Genomic DNA, 15769 nt, shown 5'->3' with positions numbered 1-15769 from the left:
TTAATAAAAATGTTGGACTCGAGCTGCCAACGTACGCCAGTTGCATACGTCCACCTATTTTTCTTCTCTATTCCTGCCTCGGTAGTCTTGCACATAAACCCAAAGAAGTCAGATTTTGGGAGGGGTGTGGTGTATGGGTGGGAAGGAGAGGTGTCAGAGAGGAAAAGGTGAATTGTAAATACAATGGGTCGTCCACAAAACATTTGAATCTTGCAAGAAAATACAAAATTAATTCTATGGTAAATAGTTAAGTTATATTTATGAGGAGCTCTTACTAAAGACAACCTCTGTGATCTCAACCAGGAGCAAGATCAATAGACCCATCCAACTTCAACATGAAATTGAAAATGAAAAGCTACCCAAAAAAGACAAAGTAACAGCTTTATCTAACATATAAACACCCCTTCAGAGCTGCATTCTACATACATCGTGTTGTGCTAACATACTTGAAAACTTAAGATCCAATTTACAAAAAAGAGCCTAGAGGAGAGAGGCATAACTGTGTATCCAAAATCCTCCCAGAGATTTAAAAAGCTACATCATTGGTTTTGCTATAAACCCCCTGTTTACAAGGCTCTATGTACTGCTACACAGCAATAAATGATTTGCCTCCAAGTATTTTCTTTATTTCTTGTCTACAATTTTCTCCATCCTTCCCTGAAGATGTCCAAAGGGAACAGTGTTAATCTCCTATCTATCCCACTTTAATCCTTGCTTTTATTTAAAAAAAAAAGTGCAACTACACTTGACAGGCAAAAGAAGCAGTAACTGGCAGGTTCAGCTTCGGTAGGGTTGATTAACATGTGTACATTCTACTAAAGATTATATAGAATGATTAAGACCTTTAAATCAAACAAAAAATTGTTTAAGTGGGCAGAGCTCAAAAACCTGAGCATAGGAGTCATTTTCAGTAGTTCTGCCTACTAGGTTAATGAGAAATATCCATTTCAGAGCCACCCTCAGACCAGAAGCTGAGCATGGAGGAAGAACAGTGCTTAAGTGCGATATGGCAGAAAACAAAAGTCATGCAATCATCACCTTAAACATCCACTCCTAATGACACAGCGTAAGTCTTCATTTGAGCAGCAGTTAAGCTATTAGAAAATTAAGTTCAAAAGTGAAAAATTCAAACGACAAAGGAAAATTATACTCTGTTTTTACACACCCAGAAGAACCTTTCCACACACCCAGACTTCAACAGTGACTAAGAATGAGAAGCTGGAACAAGTTAAATGGGTTCTGCCTTATTCCCACCATGAGCTGCTGTAAGCGTTTACAACGGACAGATTAGGAGCATGCTGTATCAATACGGGTACCGACGCCAAGCCACAGAGCTTTCTGCCAAATCACACTGCTCCCGGCAGGGATCTCTGCTCCTCTCCTCCACCCACACACACCGAGCCCGCGCATCCTCTTCTGCTCCACCGTCCATATCCAGAAGCACAATCGCTTCCCTCACATAACAGAGGGTATTACTTTGCAGAAGAGCAAGGGAAATACCAGCTCACTCAGCAGGATGCCCTATTACAACCAAACTACACCCACTGCTCAACTGCAAATCAAAATGTTTCCGCACATCAATTTGATTTGACCCCCTGTTGGTTAATATGTGCTAAGGAACTGGGCGTAGTTTCTGCGGACTCCGCACAGCATGGTAAAAAACTAGGGTGGTAAAAAAAAAAATTTAATCTGCTTAGAGAATGAGTTTCTGTTAAATGACCTAGATTCTCACTGTCACCACAAAAGCACTTCCTATGATAAGAAAGGGTTTTGCTTTGCTTTGTTCCTGCTGCACCCATCCCAAAAAAGCACACTTACTCCAAACAAGTTCAACTAACCCAAACGCTTCTCCCTCTTCACACCTGAGTTTGACAACGATGACCATCACTGACGAACATTCACAGTTTTGATGTTTGACTAACTATCCACCTGACTCCAGAAGCCCAAGCCCAACAGTCGTCATGAAATGGTACCAAAACAGCATCATTCCGGATCTCAATATGAAGCAACGTAATGAAGTTATCCAGAAATCTTCCCCCAATTAAGGCAGGAAACGGGATCTGGGCATAAGCATTTCTAACGAGCTGCTGACAGCAAGAACAACACAGCACACTTTCTTGTTGAAGTTGCTCACAGGTACACGGCAGTGACTACCCTCAATTCTGCTAGAAGGAGCACCTACTTTACACAGGCTGGGGAAAGCACGAAGGGCAGTTCACAAGAGCTTCTCTGCTCCTGCTGAAGTCTTTTCCTTCTGACTTCATAACCTAAATACAGGTAAGCTAATATGGATAAAGATATCAAAGAGGCAAGTAGTGGGAGTACAAATGGATAGCCCATGTTTAGAAGCAAAATAACTTAGTATCCAAATTAGAAAAACAAACAAACAAAGAAACTAACAAACAAACAAAATAAACCACTACAGCAGTAAGTCTCTAAATGAGAATATTTTAGGTCTTCATTATAATGAAACCAGTGAAAATTAGACGTGACCCTCCAAATAACCTAATTCTGCAGTCCAGGGTTTTCGTGTTTGTCCTGGTTTATGCAACAACAACTTTGCTTAGGTTTACCCAACACAACTTCACCGCATCATTGGATTATCTGTGGCATAACAAAAAACCTTACTTCAAGCAATGTTTTAAAAGAACTGATGAGTATCTTTTAGAGCAGTATTCCCAAAAGCAAGCCATCTTATCTGCAATGTCCAGCAAGAAGTTGGGAATCGCTTTCTGCTTTAGGAAAGTTTAAAAAAAAATAAATACTTGTCGTTCTTCTACAAACCTCGACCAACTAATCCGTACGTAATGCTTGAGCAAACACAACTGTGTACCCAAAGGCAATTATAGCTTTACAACTGCACGGTAAGTGACAGTTTTGATGTTATGGAGCACAGCAAACATTAGGAGCTGGGATGGATGTCCACATGCCTCCAGCAGGCACAGTAGAAGGCACAAGAGACAATTGTGGCTGAAGAAGAAAAATCTTTGCAGGTAAGCCATACCCAAGAGCCAGCAGCTTTTCTCCCCTATTTGACCCAGCTGTGCAATTTCATTGCCTTTCAATGGACAAAGAGCAGCCGTTGCCCAAAAGTTATCCCATGCCCCACTGTGGCAGCAGGGCAGGGAAGCGAACGGCTTTCAATAAAGCCGTGTACGTTTGCCAAGGTCGCAGATGTCTCGGTGTCACAGAACACATTTCAGAAGAGCACTACTGCAATAAAACGCATGAAGTGAAAGTGCTGTCTCTGCAATTAGAGCTGGAGACGAGCGTTCCTCTTCTCAGGTACGGCATAAAGGCCGGGAGGGCACGACACCCCTTTCTTTTAGCGCGTTAGCCCAGAGCTGATGCATAACGCTCAGAGCACACAAGGAAAGTTTTCTTTCTAGCCTAATTTTAGTAGAGCCCTACTTCACTATAACCCCAGCTCCAAAGCTGAACATCACCAGTATTTAGAAGTGTTCTGAGAGGGAAGCTGCCAGGCAGCCTCATTTAAAAACAGAGAGGCAGCAACAAGCAGTTCCTCATGCTTGATCCGATTACTCTGATCTCTCTTTTGATGCTGCACTCACTCGTATTTCTATTACTGAACGGGGGGAGCAAGGGAAGGGGGGGAATGGCACTATGCTGCTTGGTGCTTCTTTCTCCCTCATCACACTCCCAAGGAGGGATACACGCTGTGGTAACTGGCATGAAGTGGATGCAAGAACTGGAAGCCACGGCAGCCTCGGACCTCTCCTGCTACCACCTGCCAAGTCCTGCTTTGGTCTCATGCTGTCCATGAGAAGATCACATCCACGGCTGGCTCACCGCTTTAAGAAAGGTGTGCTGTGTGCCTCCGCATCAAATTTTGAGATCTCTCAGGTCCAAGCTCACGAAAGTTGTCGTGTGGTGGATTAGCACTTGAGTGCATCTTTGTGAATGGAAGAAAACCACTCGAGTCCACCCCAGAGACGATCAACTCGTGATGCTTTGCGATAGCCTGGGGAATACAGTAACACTTCCATTCTGGCTGCAGACCTTTGAAGAGATTATAAATCAGATTCGGTCGCTCGCAAACTGTTAAAAAAGGGCAAAACAAGATCAAAGAGGTTCATCCACAGCCGTAACCCAAACCCAGTGTTTTATATACCCAGTGCTTGTCAAGAGCCAGTGTAACTTCAGGAGGCGACGTGCCAGGTTTGCAGATCTCCTCGGCTCCACCAGCTCCATTTGCACCTCCACCACCACTCAGGTGGTCCAGAGACCACCACTGCCCACGGCGCCTCGCCTCCAGGAGCTCCCCTGCCTGCAGGGGATTAACAGCCCACGCTTCAACTCCTCACCCCAGATAAGCGCCCACGCTCTGCATGTCAGCAGTGCAGAGCTCGCATAGTTATGCTGCATCGCTACAAAACCAGAGGGAACGTGCAAGCTGCCTTCACGCCGATGCGAGTAACGCGCTGGCACTGCCTCAAGCTCTGTACACAAAATGCCTGCCTCCTCCCAGAGCTGGCTGGGGAGCCGGTACCCAGCGCCTGGTGGTCAGCAGCAGATCACCGTCCTGCAGGAAACCCAAAGGGAACGAACCGCACAGTCCCACACCCTCCCTAAAAGCCAGCGAGGGCTTGCCTGTGCCCTCCGGCAGCTTAATCCTGTACACGGCACCAGACACTGTTAATGTAATTGTCAAATGCATTTTTCAAAGAGTTCCCTCACTTTCAAGATGCTGAGCATACAAGAGATAAGAGAAGTTCACTGTCATGTAAGCTAATCAGTACCTGAACCTTCTCGGAGAAAACCATTTGAGCAAAACGTTCAACTACAGTTTTTTGCTATTAAGCTTCTTTTGCTTCACCAAGGAGTCTGGAAAATGTAGTACCAGCCACGGACTTTTGCTGTCTGTCCTAGTGAAGAATCGGGCCAGTAATATAAATTGTTTAGGGCAAACACTTCACAGCTGGTCTTGGCAGGGAAAGTACATTTCTAACACAACTATTCCCCAGCAGTGCCAAACATACACCTGCATTTTAAAGGAACGCCTGTCATCTCCTACAGCTCAGAGCCCATCGTCTCCTCAACAATTACATTTCCCTCATATTGTCACTAACAGGAGGGAAGGGGCTGACACCGACTTCAGTGATCTGGCAAAACCCACAGAAATATTAACTGCTGCTGCTTTAGAAGTTACAAAAAAAGCCAAGCCCTGGCCATGAACACCATTTCCATCTACCCGTCAGAGAAAGCCCTGTGAACTGGGAAAGCCGCTTATGCAACTCCTGATCACAGTACTGCAATCCCCAGAGGCTGAAGCTACCCACACATGCCCTAGGAAGGTAAAAATATAAACCAGGGAAAACAACACAGCACCTCCAGATATGAACGACAGCCAACAGACACCAAGATGCACAAGCATTTCCAGAGACAAAAAAAAACTTAAACTGAACAATCTCTTTAGTTTTCATGTTAAGACAGCCCTTGAAAGTTTTATATTTCTGAGCAGAGATGTGCTTAAATACCATTTTAAATACCATTTACCTCTACACTAGTATCTTAACAGGGTGTCAGTTGTTATAGTAGCACCACCTTGAGATATCCATTACGGTTTGATGTTATTACTCAAAATTTTAAAGTACAGAAGAACATAATCCACTCAAACTGAACTGTAGAGTAGAAATATCATGCTGGCCAAACAGGGCCATCACTGATTTTAACTAACTACCCATGCAGGCCAGTAGGAGTTCCTAGCACAGCCCAGTAAGCGTTTTAAATAAAACAGAAAAGCCACTTGGCATGTTCAGCAGGTAAACACCAACTATGACAACATTGCTGTTCAGGTACTGTTATCACTCACGATAATACATGCTGAACAGATGAATGAGATTAACTCCAAAGTCCGATTTCCAAAGTCCCATCCAGCACTCTTAGCACAGCTCCCTAGCAGCTAACTCCTTTGCCATACAAAGACTTAAGACGCAGCCCAATGTGCAGCACGACAGGAAAACCAACAAGATCACCAGGTAACAAATACACGAGGAAAGACGGGGAAAAAAGCTTATTCTGGGGGAAAAAAAGCCAAGAGAAACCAGGCAGATTCTGTTCACGAGCAGGCAAGCATCAGAAGAGGAGCCAGCTGCCACGTGCATCGCTTGCACTCGGGCTCTTTGCGCTTGCAAACCAAGGAACCAAGCACCCAAACGCAGGGGCAGGGCTCGACCATGAGCAGCCACCAGCTGGGAGCAGTGGGACACACACCGTGCACCAGCCCATGGCCCAGCCGCCAAGCTCTGTTGTGAAATACTCCCCTTCCAATTACTACATTTTTGATTGAAGCCTCGCGGTATCTTTTTTTCAGACATGCAAAAATAGCCCCTTCCACCAGCATTCTCCCCTGGTGCCTGGTCGTGAAGCCAAGCGCACCAAAGCTTCCAAGCCAGCACTGGACGACCTTCAAAGAGCTCTGTGGTGGAGCTCCCGTGAACCACAACAGCAGCTGCTAGCTGCAGCATGCAATTAAATCGCCGGGGAAGTAACTGATTTATGAAACTTAAACAAGTACATACCACTCGTAATTACAACATTCCAGCTAGGGTCTCTTCTTCATTGCAGGTTTCCAAACAAAGTCTCTTTATTTAATGCCAGTGGGTTTGTGCCACTAGAGAACAGCACACAGTATTCCTCAGAGGAACAAATACAACTTTTTTAATGTCGCATCCCATTTCTCAGAAGAGATACAGATTACACGTCCGGCTTTGCTTGTACTCTCAAACCGCTGCATAAGTATTTACTTACTGGCTGAATTCCAGCTGCAGTGAATGCTGCAGACTTACAGCTTGCATTACATTTAAAGCTTCTGAAGTCTGTTAAAATCATATCTCCCTGAACCACAGAAAGCAACTTCATTTTTTTTGGATATGCAGAGCCCCTGTATTCAAGACAGGAGTACTGCTACACTGTCAAAAAAAAAAAGCACCAGTTGTTAAAATCCCTTTTAAAATTATGACAATAATCTCTAGAAAAGCTGGCGCTGAACAGAAACGCCAGAAAAATCTGCCTACATGCAATATCAGAAAGCTATTTTGTAAAGTAGGTTTTTGAGCAAACATGTTATTAGGAGCATTTAAACAGTCATTTCAAAGAGAGAGCAGACCTAGCCTAAAACAAATGCTTTATTCTGGGTGGCCCCGGGCAGACAGAGGGCGAGGAAGCCGACCCAGCCCTTCTTAGCCAGGCGACGGGGCAGAGCCCCGGTCCGCACGCCTCTGCCCCCCCGAACACGCATTGGGCTCTGGCACAGACCTGAGGAAGCAACGCCAAGCCATCTTCAGTTACTGAGTCAGGGCTGTTTGATTACAAAGCCTTCTTTATTTACACACCCAGAAGAGACAGAGTGAAATACAAGCAAGGAAAACAGCGAAGCAACATCAACAGACCAGAGACTGATAAGGACGGGCGCGCACAGGAGGAGCGCGTCTCCTCCTCCCGGCCTCAGGTGCACCCCAGACACCTCTGCAGAGGGAACCGCCAGCAGCCCCCGCTCTTGCCGAGGCATATCGCGACGTCCAGTGCATATCGTGACATCCAGCGCTGCCAGCAATAAACCCAACAGGTGTCCATCGGGCCAAAGGTGTGAGGAACTGCCCCCTCTTGTGTGTAGATCCTGCACAGAGCAGAGCCGGCTCCCCGCGAGGCTTCCCATCCTTGGAAATCACAGGAGGCTCCTTGGCAGTGGTTTCTCAGCCAGATTGTCGTGCTTATAAACCTGTGCCCAACTGCCTACATGCAAGACAAATGAGCCCAAGCTGCAATCCAGATGGATTACTTTATTTACCAGCCTCTTCCTTGCAATTTTCCTCAAGTGTTTGCATTTCATGCAGAACACAACCAGAACGTCAGTGTATTTTCCAACGCAAGCGCCCAGCCAAGTCTCAGCGAAACCGTTGCAGATCAGCAGCTTTGTCTTGCTTGCACACAAAAGCTCCTTAGAAACTGACTCCGTATTTACAAAGGAGCAAAGGTCTTCCCCTGGCCTATTGCATTCGGGGCTTGTTTCACGTTGGCAGATGCCGCAGCACGCAGTTGTGACCGCTGCTTGTCCCGAGGCGCACCCGCAGCACCCTCGTGTCGGCACGGCCATCGCACCCAGCACCACGACTGGGCTTCGGAGCGATGCTGGCACCGCTCCTCTGAACGCCTCCCGCGGCTTCGGCTGGGAAGTTATTCTTTCTAAACTGCTGTGCAACATGGCTGTGCGCCGCCAGGCAGCTGCCGTGCTCCAGCGCTGACTGCATCTCAGCCTTAGCCGAAACCACCCCTCAGCTCTCGTCCTACTTCGCAGGGGTGTTACAAAGTTTAATTCACCGTAAAGCACCGCGATCAGATCAAAAGGTGCTGCAGAAATGCACGGATTCGTCTCCAGGTACCAGCTCAGTTTAAGCAGAGCCCTAGCGTTGCCTATCGCCAGCCCAACCACCCGAGCTCCAGGCGGGCAGGGAAGCGATGGCAGCAGACTCCAACATGTGCTCCGGCTCGCAGGATGCTGCTGCACCACGGTACAGCATGGGGCTGGTGTTCCTTGTGTGGCAAGCGGCACGGAGACACGGCGACAGCGGGCAGCAATCACTGCCAGACACCGACTGCCACACCGCTGGGTTTCTCTTCCAGGAGTACTGAGGCTAACAAACTAGTAGCTTTTAAAAGACAGGGGAGAAACGGAAGGAAATAACAATCAAAAAAAAAAAAAAACACAAAAAACAAAAAACAGAAGTCTTCAGCGTTAAGAAGTTTTGCCTGAAATACATTAAAGCAGGACTTTTAGGATGTCATCCTTTATTCGCGACAGAGCAGTGGCATCACCAGAGAGTTATCTTCTACCAACAGCATCGCCATCTCGGTTCGTACCGTGCGGTGCCTTTCGCTATCGGAAAACATCAAGCGCACACGTCAGGCACCGGCATCGAGCTGCAGCACCCAGCCCCGGCTCGTTCCTTCCCAACGGCTCCAACGGGCTGAAGCGGGGCTGCTACGGCCAGCAGCGGGGCTCCGGCTACCAGGCTCACGCTGCTGTGACACCGCACGAGCCCCTGGCTAAAAGCAGCCCTTAAAAACGATTTGAAACGCGAGGGAAGATGTTGGGAGGCAGATGGCAACACAAAGAGCGAGCGGAGTTATCCCCCAGCAGGGCTTTTGTTTTTATTTCGGGCTGGTGGAAGTGGAAGCTCTCCACAGGTCAGACCGACAGACGATTCCCTGCGTATGGAGCTGAACCGAGCGCAGATCCCACCAAACCCACCTCCGCGCAAGCCCTCCGAAAAAACTACGAGGACAGCGCGTTAATCACATAAACATCTGGGCGGCTGCTGCCGAGCCGTGCCGGAGCGACACAAGTGTTTCCCCAGCTCCTAATAAAAAGGGGCTGCCACCGACGGCTCCTTTTCCACCCCGGGGGCCGCAGGGCAGCCGGAACGGGGAAAATCGCGGGGACGGGGCCGACCCCCGGGGCCCGCAGCGGTGCCCCCCGTCGGGCTGAGCCCCCGGCGCCGGGAGCGGGCAGAGCGCGGCCGTGAATAAAGCTCTTTGTTCGGCCGCGCTGCCCGCCTCCCCCCCCCATCCTTCTCCGTATCAGCGAAACGCAACAGATCGCTCAATGGCTCGCTTGTTCCGCCGCCTGGTCCCGGGCAAGGCACGCCAGCTCCGCTCGGCGCGGCAGCCGCTAAATGGAGCCTTGTGCGGGCACCGGGCGGCCCCGACGGGCTGCCCCGACGGGCACCGGCACGGCCCTGCTGCAAAAGACCGGGTCGGACCGGGCCAGGATGGGCTTCCCCTGGGGCGGCGGGGGCTCGGGGCTCCGGGGCAGCCCCGCTCCGGTGCCGCCCGCTCAGCCCAAAGCCGCCGGGACGGGGCGGGCGGACAGACAGACGGACGGAAGGGAGGACGGACAGACGGAGTTGCACGCCGCTGCCAACAGGTCGGCGGCCGCCCGGCGAGCCCCCCCCGCGGCCAGCAGCCGCTGCCATGGAAACCGGCACCGAGCCGCCGCCACCGCCGCGCCCGCCCCGCGCCGCCCAACGCCCCCCGGCGGAGCGGGCAGCCCCGGGGGCGCCGCCACCACCGCTCCGAGCCCCCGGGAGGCGGCTCCGCGGGCACCGCCCGCACCCTGCGGGAGCCTCCGCACGGCGCCGCTTCCCCCCCCCCCCTCTCGCTGGACGGACAAACAGACGGCCGGACCGACGGGGCGCCCGCTGCCCCCCACCCGCCCCGCAGCCCCGCGGCGCCCCCCCGCGGACGGTGCGCGCCGGGTCCAGCCCCGGGGGGGGTTTTGGTGGTGGAGGGGATGAAGGGGGGAGAAGGGGGGGGTCCGGTGCGCGCCCTACCTCTGGGGATGACGGCGGCGGCTGAGAGCAGCAGCAGGAGCGGCGGCAGCGGCAGGAGGCGGCCCGGGGGGGCGCGGCGGGGCGCGGGGCCGCGGGGCTGGGCGCGAGCCGCCATCGCCGGCACCTGCTCGGCTCTGCGCCCCGGCCGGCACCTAGCGACCGCGCGCACCGCTAATGAGATGCGGCCGCGTCACGGCGCGGGGAGGGGCAGCGCCACGGCCTCGCTCCGCCCCGACGGGGGGGGCGGAAGGGAAGAGGGGGGGGGACGCGGCCCCGTGCCACCCCCCCTCCAACGGCGGAAAAACGGGAGGAGGGAGGGAGCCTTTCCCCCCCCCCTCTCCACTTCGGGGATGGGAAGGGAAAGCAGCGGTGGGGAGTGGGCGGCGACGCTCGCGACACGCGTGGGGGGGCGTCGCGATAGGCGTGGGGGTGTCGCGACACGCGTGGGTGGGGCCGCGACACGCGTGGGAGCCCCCCACACACACACTCCGCGGCCGCCCACCCTCGCCGACCCCCGCGTCGCGCACCCCACGCGTGTCGCGGCCCCGCCCCGCCGCTGGTCGCCCACCCGCGCCCCCCCGGGGGCCGCCGCGGCCGGAGCCGGCAGCCGGGCCGCTGGAGGCGATGTTGAGCCTCCCAGCGGCCGCGGGAGAGGCGCGGCGAGGCCGGGCGAGCACGGAGCGAGCCCGGCGGCAGCCCCCGGACCGGCAGCCCCGGGACCCGCTACCCCCTGCCCGGTACCCGGTACCCGACGGCCGCCCCCCCGGGGGTCTCGGCACCCCGCAGCGGGCTCGGAGCGCCCGGGGAAGGGGAGCCGGCCTCCAGTCTCCGCTGCTGAAGCACCGCGGGCCTTCACGGGCAGTGCCGGGGGGGGGCGGAGGGGCCGTCGGGTGGTGCTGCCGCCGCTAGCAGGGTTATTCCGCGCTAAGCTGGGCGCAGGTGAGTTGTCAGCCCAACTTTATCAGCACGTCCCTGCTGAGCCCGCAGCTGAAACGGCTCCGGGCGGGCGTTGGGTCCCAGCGCAGGGCTGGGGGGAGCCCCCACCCGCAGCCTGCCCCCACCCCGGAGCCGTGCCCCGTGCCCCTCCCGGGCTGCCAAGCATCTTCGCCCTGGAGAGATGGCAAGTGCCACGTACACGGAGTTTCAGGCTACCCTGCTCATCACGATTGTGCGACTAAGCCGGATTTATCCTCCAGTTTAGAGGAAAGCGTTTGTCTTTGTCCACGACGCTAAATTCCCTTCCCTCCAGAAGGACTTTAGCACTGGTAAACAGCTTGGGCTTGAGAGACTTTGCATAGCGGCTCCATTTGCCTCCGTGTCATCAGGCACCAGATTATCTTGTTTGTCTATTTTTAATTACATGTTTTAGACCCCTTTGTACAATATTGTGCATTATGACCTACTGCTGCTCAAACATCAAATTGGAAGACAACCCATATTAAGTAAAAAGGTTTATAATAATTTAAGTATTCATAGGGTGCAGAACAATAAGTAGTAGGAAATACAATTTGCATAATAAATATCAATATCACAACAGCTAAAACAAACCATGACAAATTATCTGCTGCTAAATGACCGGGAGATTATAGAATGCAAATTGCAAATCCTGAACTCTAGGAAATGACTTCCGTAACCTGCAACGTCTCGTTCAGCAGACAAAAAGGGACTCGAGATGCACTAAAACTGGCTGTGTTCCTGCTGGAAACATCTTATTGCATTCCATTATGCATCAACTTTAATTTCAAGAGGAAAACGATTTCCTCTGTCCTGGAAGCTTAGCCTCAGATTATTTGTCACAGTGTGTTTAGCAGTTATGATATTGAAGCGTGAGCCCCATTGGCAGTGATTGAAAGCTGTATTAAATCAGCGAGGGCTCAACTTGCAGGCAGCGAGAGACAGCAGCTCGCTAATATGGGAGTGGTAGCAGGAGCAAGGGAAGGGGAGAGGAGAGAAAGGTCTGATGAAGGTTGACCTGACCCACAAATATAGCTGATATAATTGTTGGCATTACATGACAAGGTTGCTCCCGAAGTGACACATCCCACTGACAAGCAGCCACTCATTCTTGAGACTCGCTGTGACCTGTCTCTCATGGGAGGCAGCCAGGAGCCACAGAACGATGGAAAAACCAGTCTGTTCCTGCTCCAAGAGCGAGGCTGAGCTCAGGCTACAGCCCTCGGGGTTGTGAAGGCCTGTCGGCATCTGTGCAGCACGTGCCACCAGGGAGGACCTGGGGGCCTGGGGTAGCAAAGCACCAGAGGGAACAGCCCCTGCTCCCTGCTGCTTTGGCTGCTTTAGGGTCCCCCTTGCACGGCTGAGCTGGTGTAGCACAGCCCCCAGTTGCCCCCAGCAAGGAGCTTTGGTTTTCCCTCGTTGCATGGCGTGGGGGTGCTGTGCACGTTGGTGTTGTGGGCAGAAATGCTGCAGCACCCCGTAACCAAAGCCCCTCTGAGCTTCAGAGGTATGCGGGTGGAGGATCGCGTTTCAAATCTCGTCTCTGGGTGTTAGGGGTTACGAGCAGCAGGAATTTCGCACAGGAACCTTTCCTGTGCCACTTGTGGCAATCCTTCAGATTCATCATTCCTGCCCCTCCCGCCCCCCAGCAATTTAGCACATCTCAAAGACCAGATGGTGTTTTTGCATTTTAAAACTGATAATCAATTGTTTGTTAATTCAGTTTTTAAGTCAAGAGCAGAAATAAACTTAAAAATGAGAATTGCAATCTGTGGCATACTTCTGGAGAAAGAGCCAACCCCCCTGTTTCAAACACGCACATAAGACAAGAGGAGCAGAAAGAATGAGAAACATTAGTTGTGCTTTACCTTCCTGTCACAGGAGCTTTGGACCCAACTTTGGGCAATGTTTTGAGATGCCTTGAATGAAACTTTGTAGCATAAGCAAGCCCTGGCTCTTTGGATAAATAGAAATTGGCGAGAGATCAGGCTAGAGATGGGAGCAGCTCCAGTGCAGATCACTGGTACTGCCTCTGTGGCTGCTGCTGGGAATGGGGTTGGAGGGTTCAACCTCACCTGGCTTCTGACTGATTTGAAGCAGCTGACGTTAACTACGGCCACTTCATAAATAAATGCAGCCAACTGATGGTTTCTGTTCTTTACTTTCACAAAGGCTGGTGAACCAAGGTTACTCGTTAGCCAAAATGGCTTTCCTTCTTGTCCTCCAGCATTGCCATTCGCTTACTGTGTGAATCTAAGAAGGGAAAAAGCCAACCTAAAAAAGCCCAAGTTTTCCACTCTAGAAAATGAAGGTAATGCACACTGCATTTAACTTTTGCAGGTACTGTGGGACTTTCCATTCTTACACAGCTCTTTGAGTCTCAGATTAAAGGTGCTATAGAGACTGAGAGACCAAAAAGATTTCTCTACAAATGGCAGTGTTTGTTCACTCCACATACTCTGTCAAGAGAAATAAAACAGTTGTCGATCTTGTGAAAAGCACCGGCTCTGAAATTTTCAAAGAACTGCATGGAATTTTAGCCACACAATTCACATTAAAGCTGGCATGGGGCTAAATCCTGTGTAACTCTTTGAAAATTTAGGAGTTTGTCAAAAGGAATCCAGAAAAGGATTAACCAAGTTATAGCATTTCAGATTTAACAGCTCATCTGAAGGAACTGTTGCGTGCTTCCCCCAGCCGGACTGGCTCCCCGCCGGGGCCTCCGAGCATCTCCCTTTACCTGTCCCCAGAAGGAAGCACTGAGTTCAGCCTGCTTAAAGATCGGGTAAAAATGCAAAGCCTAATTTCCACTCTTCCACGTACTGTGACAAAGTTGTCATTTGCTACGCTCTCCCTATAGAAATTCAGTGCTTTAGTTACAGTACAAATATCTCCCAATATATTTTATTTATCTGGCTCCCACTGCAATCAACAACAAATTTGTTCAAAATTTTAAAAGGTATAAAACAGATGCCAAAATACAAAGCAGAACTACTGCTACCATCACCACGGAGGAGAGGAGAACTTTATCTCATCCCAGCCCAGCAACACACAAGGATGTGTGCCCAGGGAGCAGCCGGCATCTCCCCAGCAGGGCACGGGGGAGCCTCAGTTGCTGGTGGGGACACTTTTAGGGGAAAATGCCTGGTTTGGTCCTGATCAGTTACAGCCTGACATCAGAGAGCGTAATACAGAGAAAGGTTGAGCAGGCTGCTGTGCCACAGCGGGCAGCTATGTCCCACACTGCTGGGCAGGTGACCCCCCAACCTGGTGGCACGCTGGAGGTGCATGTGGCACCACAGCCCCTCTGCAGGCAGGAAAGCCAAGTTAGCCAAGTTGCAGCAGTGCACTGACCTGCCGGGATGACACAACAGGCAGCTGGCACAGAGCTGAAGGCAAAACGTGCCCCTATAACACCGCAGTGTTTCAGGTAAAGGTTGTTGGAGCTCCCCGTTCCTGAGCGCTGAGGAACAGCTGCCACATTTCGCTGCAGCATTCACAGCTTCTTGGAGGTAGCTAATACGGTACCAAACACAGCCTGCTGGCAGTCTGGAGAGCCTTTCCTTCTTGCAGGGAAGGAAGCAGCAGCTCCGCTTCAGCAAATATCTAAGCAGAGGCTCAACTTGCAGCGTGTGCACCCTGCATGTTTCTGTGCAGTCACATACATGTCTAAGTATTTTGCTGGAGTGGCATTTACATGGAAAAGACAGTGCATTTCCAAAGGATTCAAAAACAACTGGTGCCAAACCAGTAAATGAAAGCAACATTTATACAAGTGTATAAATACGTTGACTTTAATTCCCTTGCGACAAACACTGCAGGCACACACAAAGACCAGTCACACTTGCTGAGAGCAATAATGTAGTCTTTGTAAAGTGCATATGCTCAGCACCCACTGTAAATACCATATTTTCATTTATAATTTACAAAATTTTCTTTAACACCTACTGGATATTTGCATTTGCTTTGTCCTTTTCCTGCATGTGGGGGGTCTGTTTTTAAATTTTCATTTTCGTTCGAGACCTAGAAGATTAAATTTAATTATTTTTTAAGCCACAAGTGTGACAATAAAACAAAAAAGTCTTTTGATTTTGGAGAAATCCTATTGAGGATCTGAAGGGCTGTCATCAGTGCAGCATCAGTCTTCATTATCTGATTCTTTTTTCAATTGGCAGAGCTTTACAGAGAACACCGCTCTTTCAACAAAATGATAAAGGGGTATTTGAAATAAACAGAGAGAGTCCCCAGCCAGTGAATACCTTAGATTGCTACGGACCGTGACTTAATGCTAACTCCTATGAACTTCTCCTTTTTTATCTTTTAATAAAAAAGCTGTACAGATGGGATTTTTTGCTTGGCTAAAACCTTTGTTAAAAAAGAAAACAAAAAAAAAACCCTAAGGAGCAACAGCCACTAAAAGTACAAAAGTTCTCTCCAAGCAAAAGCTCTTGCATGTATTTATT

General features: G+C 50.7%; 1 protein-coding gene across 2 annotated transcripts in view; it reads right to left on the bottom strand.

Moving 5' to 3' along the window:
* Window positions 1-14817, bottom strand: part of CADM1 (cell adhesion molecule 1) — a 177246-nt gene extending 162429 nt beyond the window's left edge. The window contains exon 1 of one of the 2 annotated variants that reach the window (XM_068659530.1): window positions 14661-14817. In XM_068659530.1, coding sequence (XP_068515631.1) covers window positions 14661-14802 — 142 coding nt within the window. In that variant the 5' untranslated portion in view covers window positions 14803-14817. Of the gene's footprint in view, window positions 1-10352; window positions 10525-14660 lie in introns of those variants that run through there. The other variant, XM_068659532.1, reaches the window with a different exon arrangement.
* Between the last annotated feature and the right edge of the window lie 952 nt (window positions 14818-15769).

The sequence above is a fragment of the Anas acuta genome, chromosome 23 (assembly GCF_963932015.1).
Source record: "Anas acuta chromosome 23, bAnaAcu1.1, whole genome shotgun sequence".
Lineage (NCBI taxonomy): Eukaryota > Metazoa > Chordata > Aves > Anseriformes > Anatidae > Anas > Anas acuta.
The sequence above is the reverse complement of the archived record's forward strand: the minus strand, read 5'-3'. Positions and strand labels throughout refer to the sequence as shown.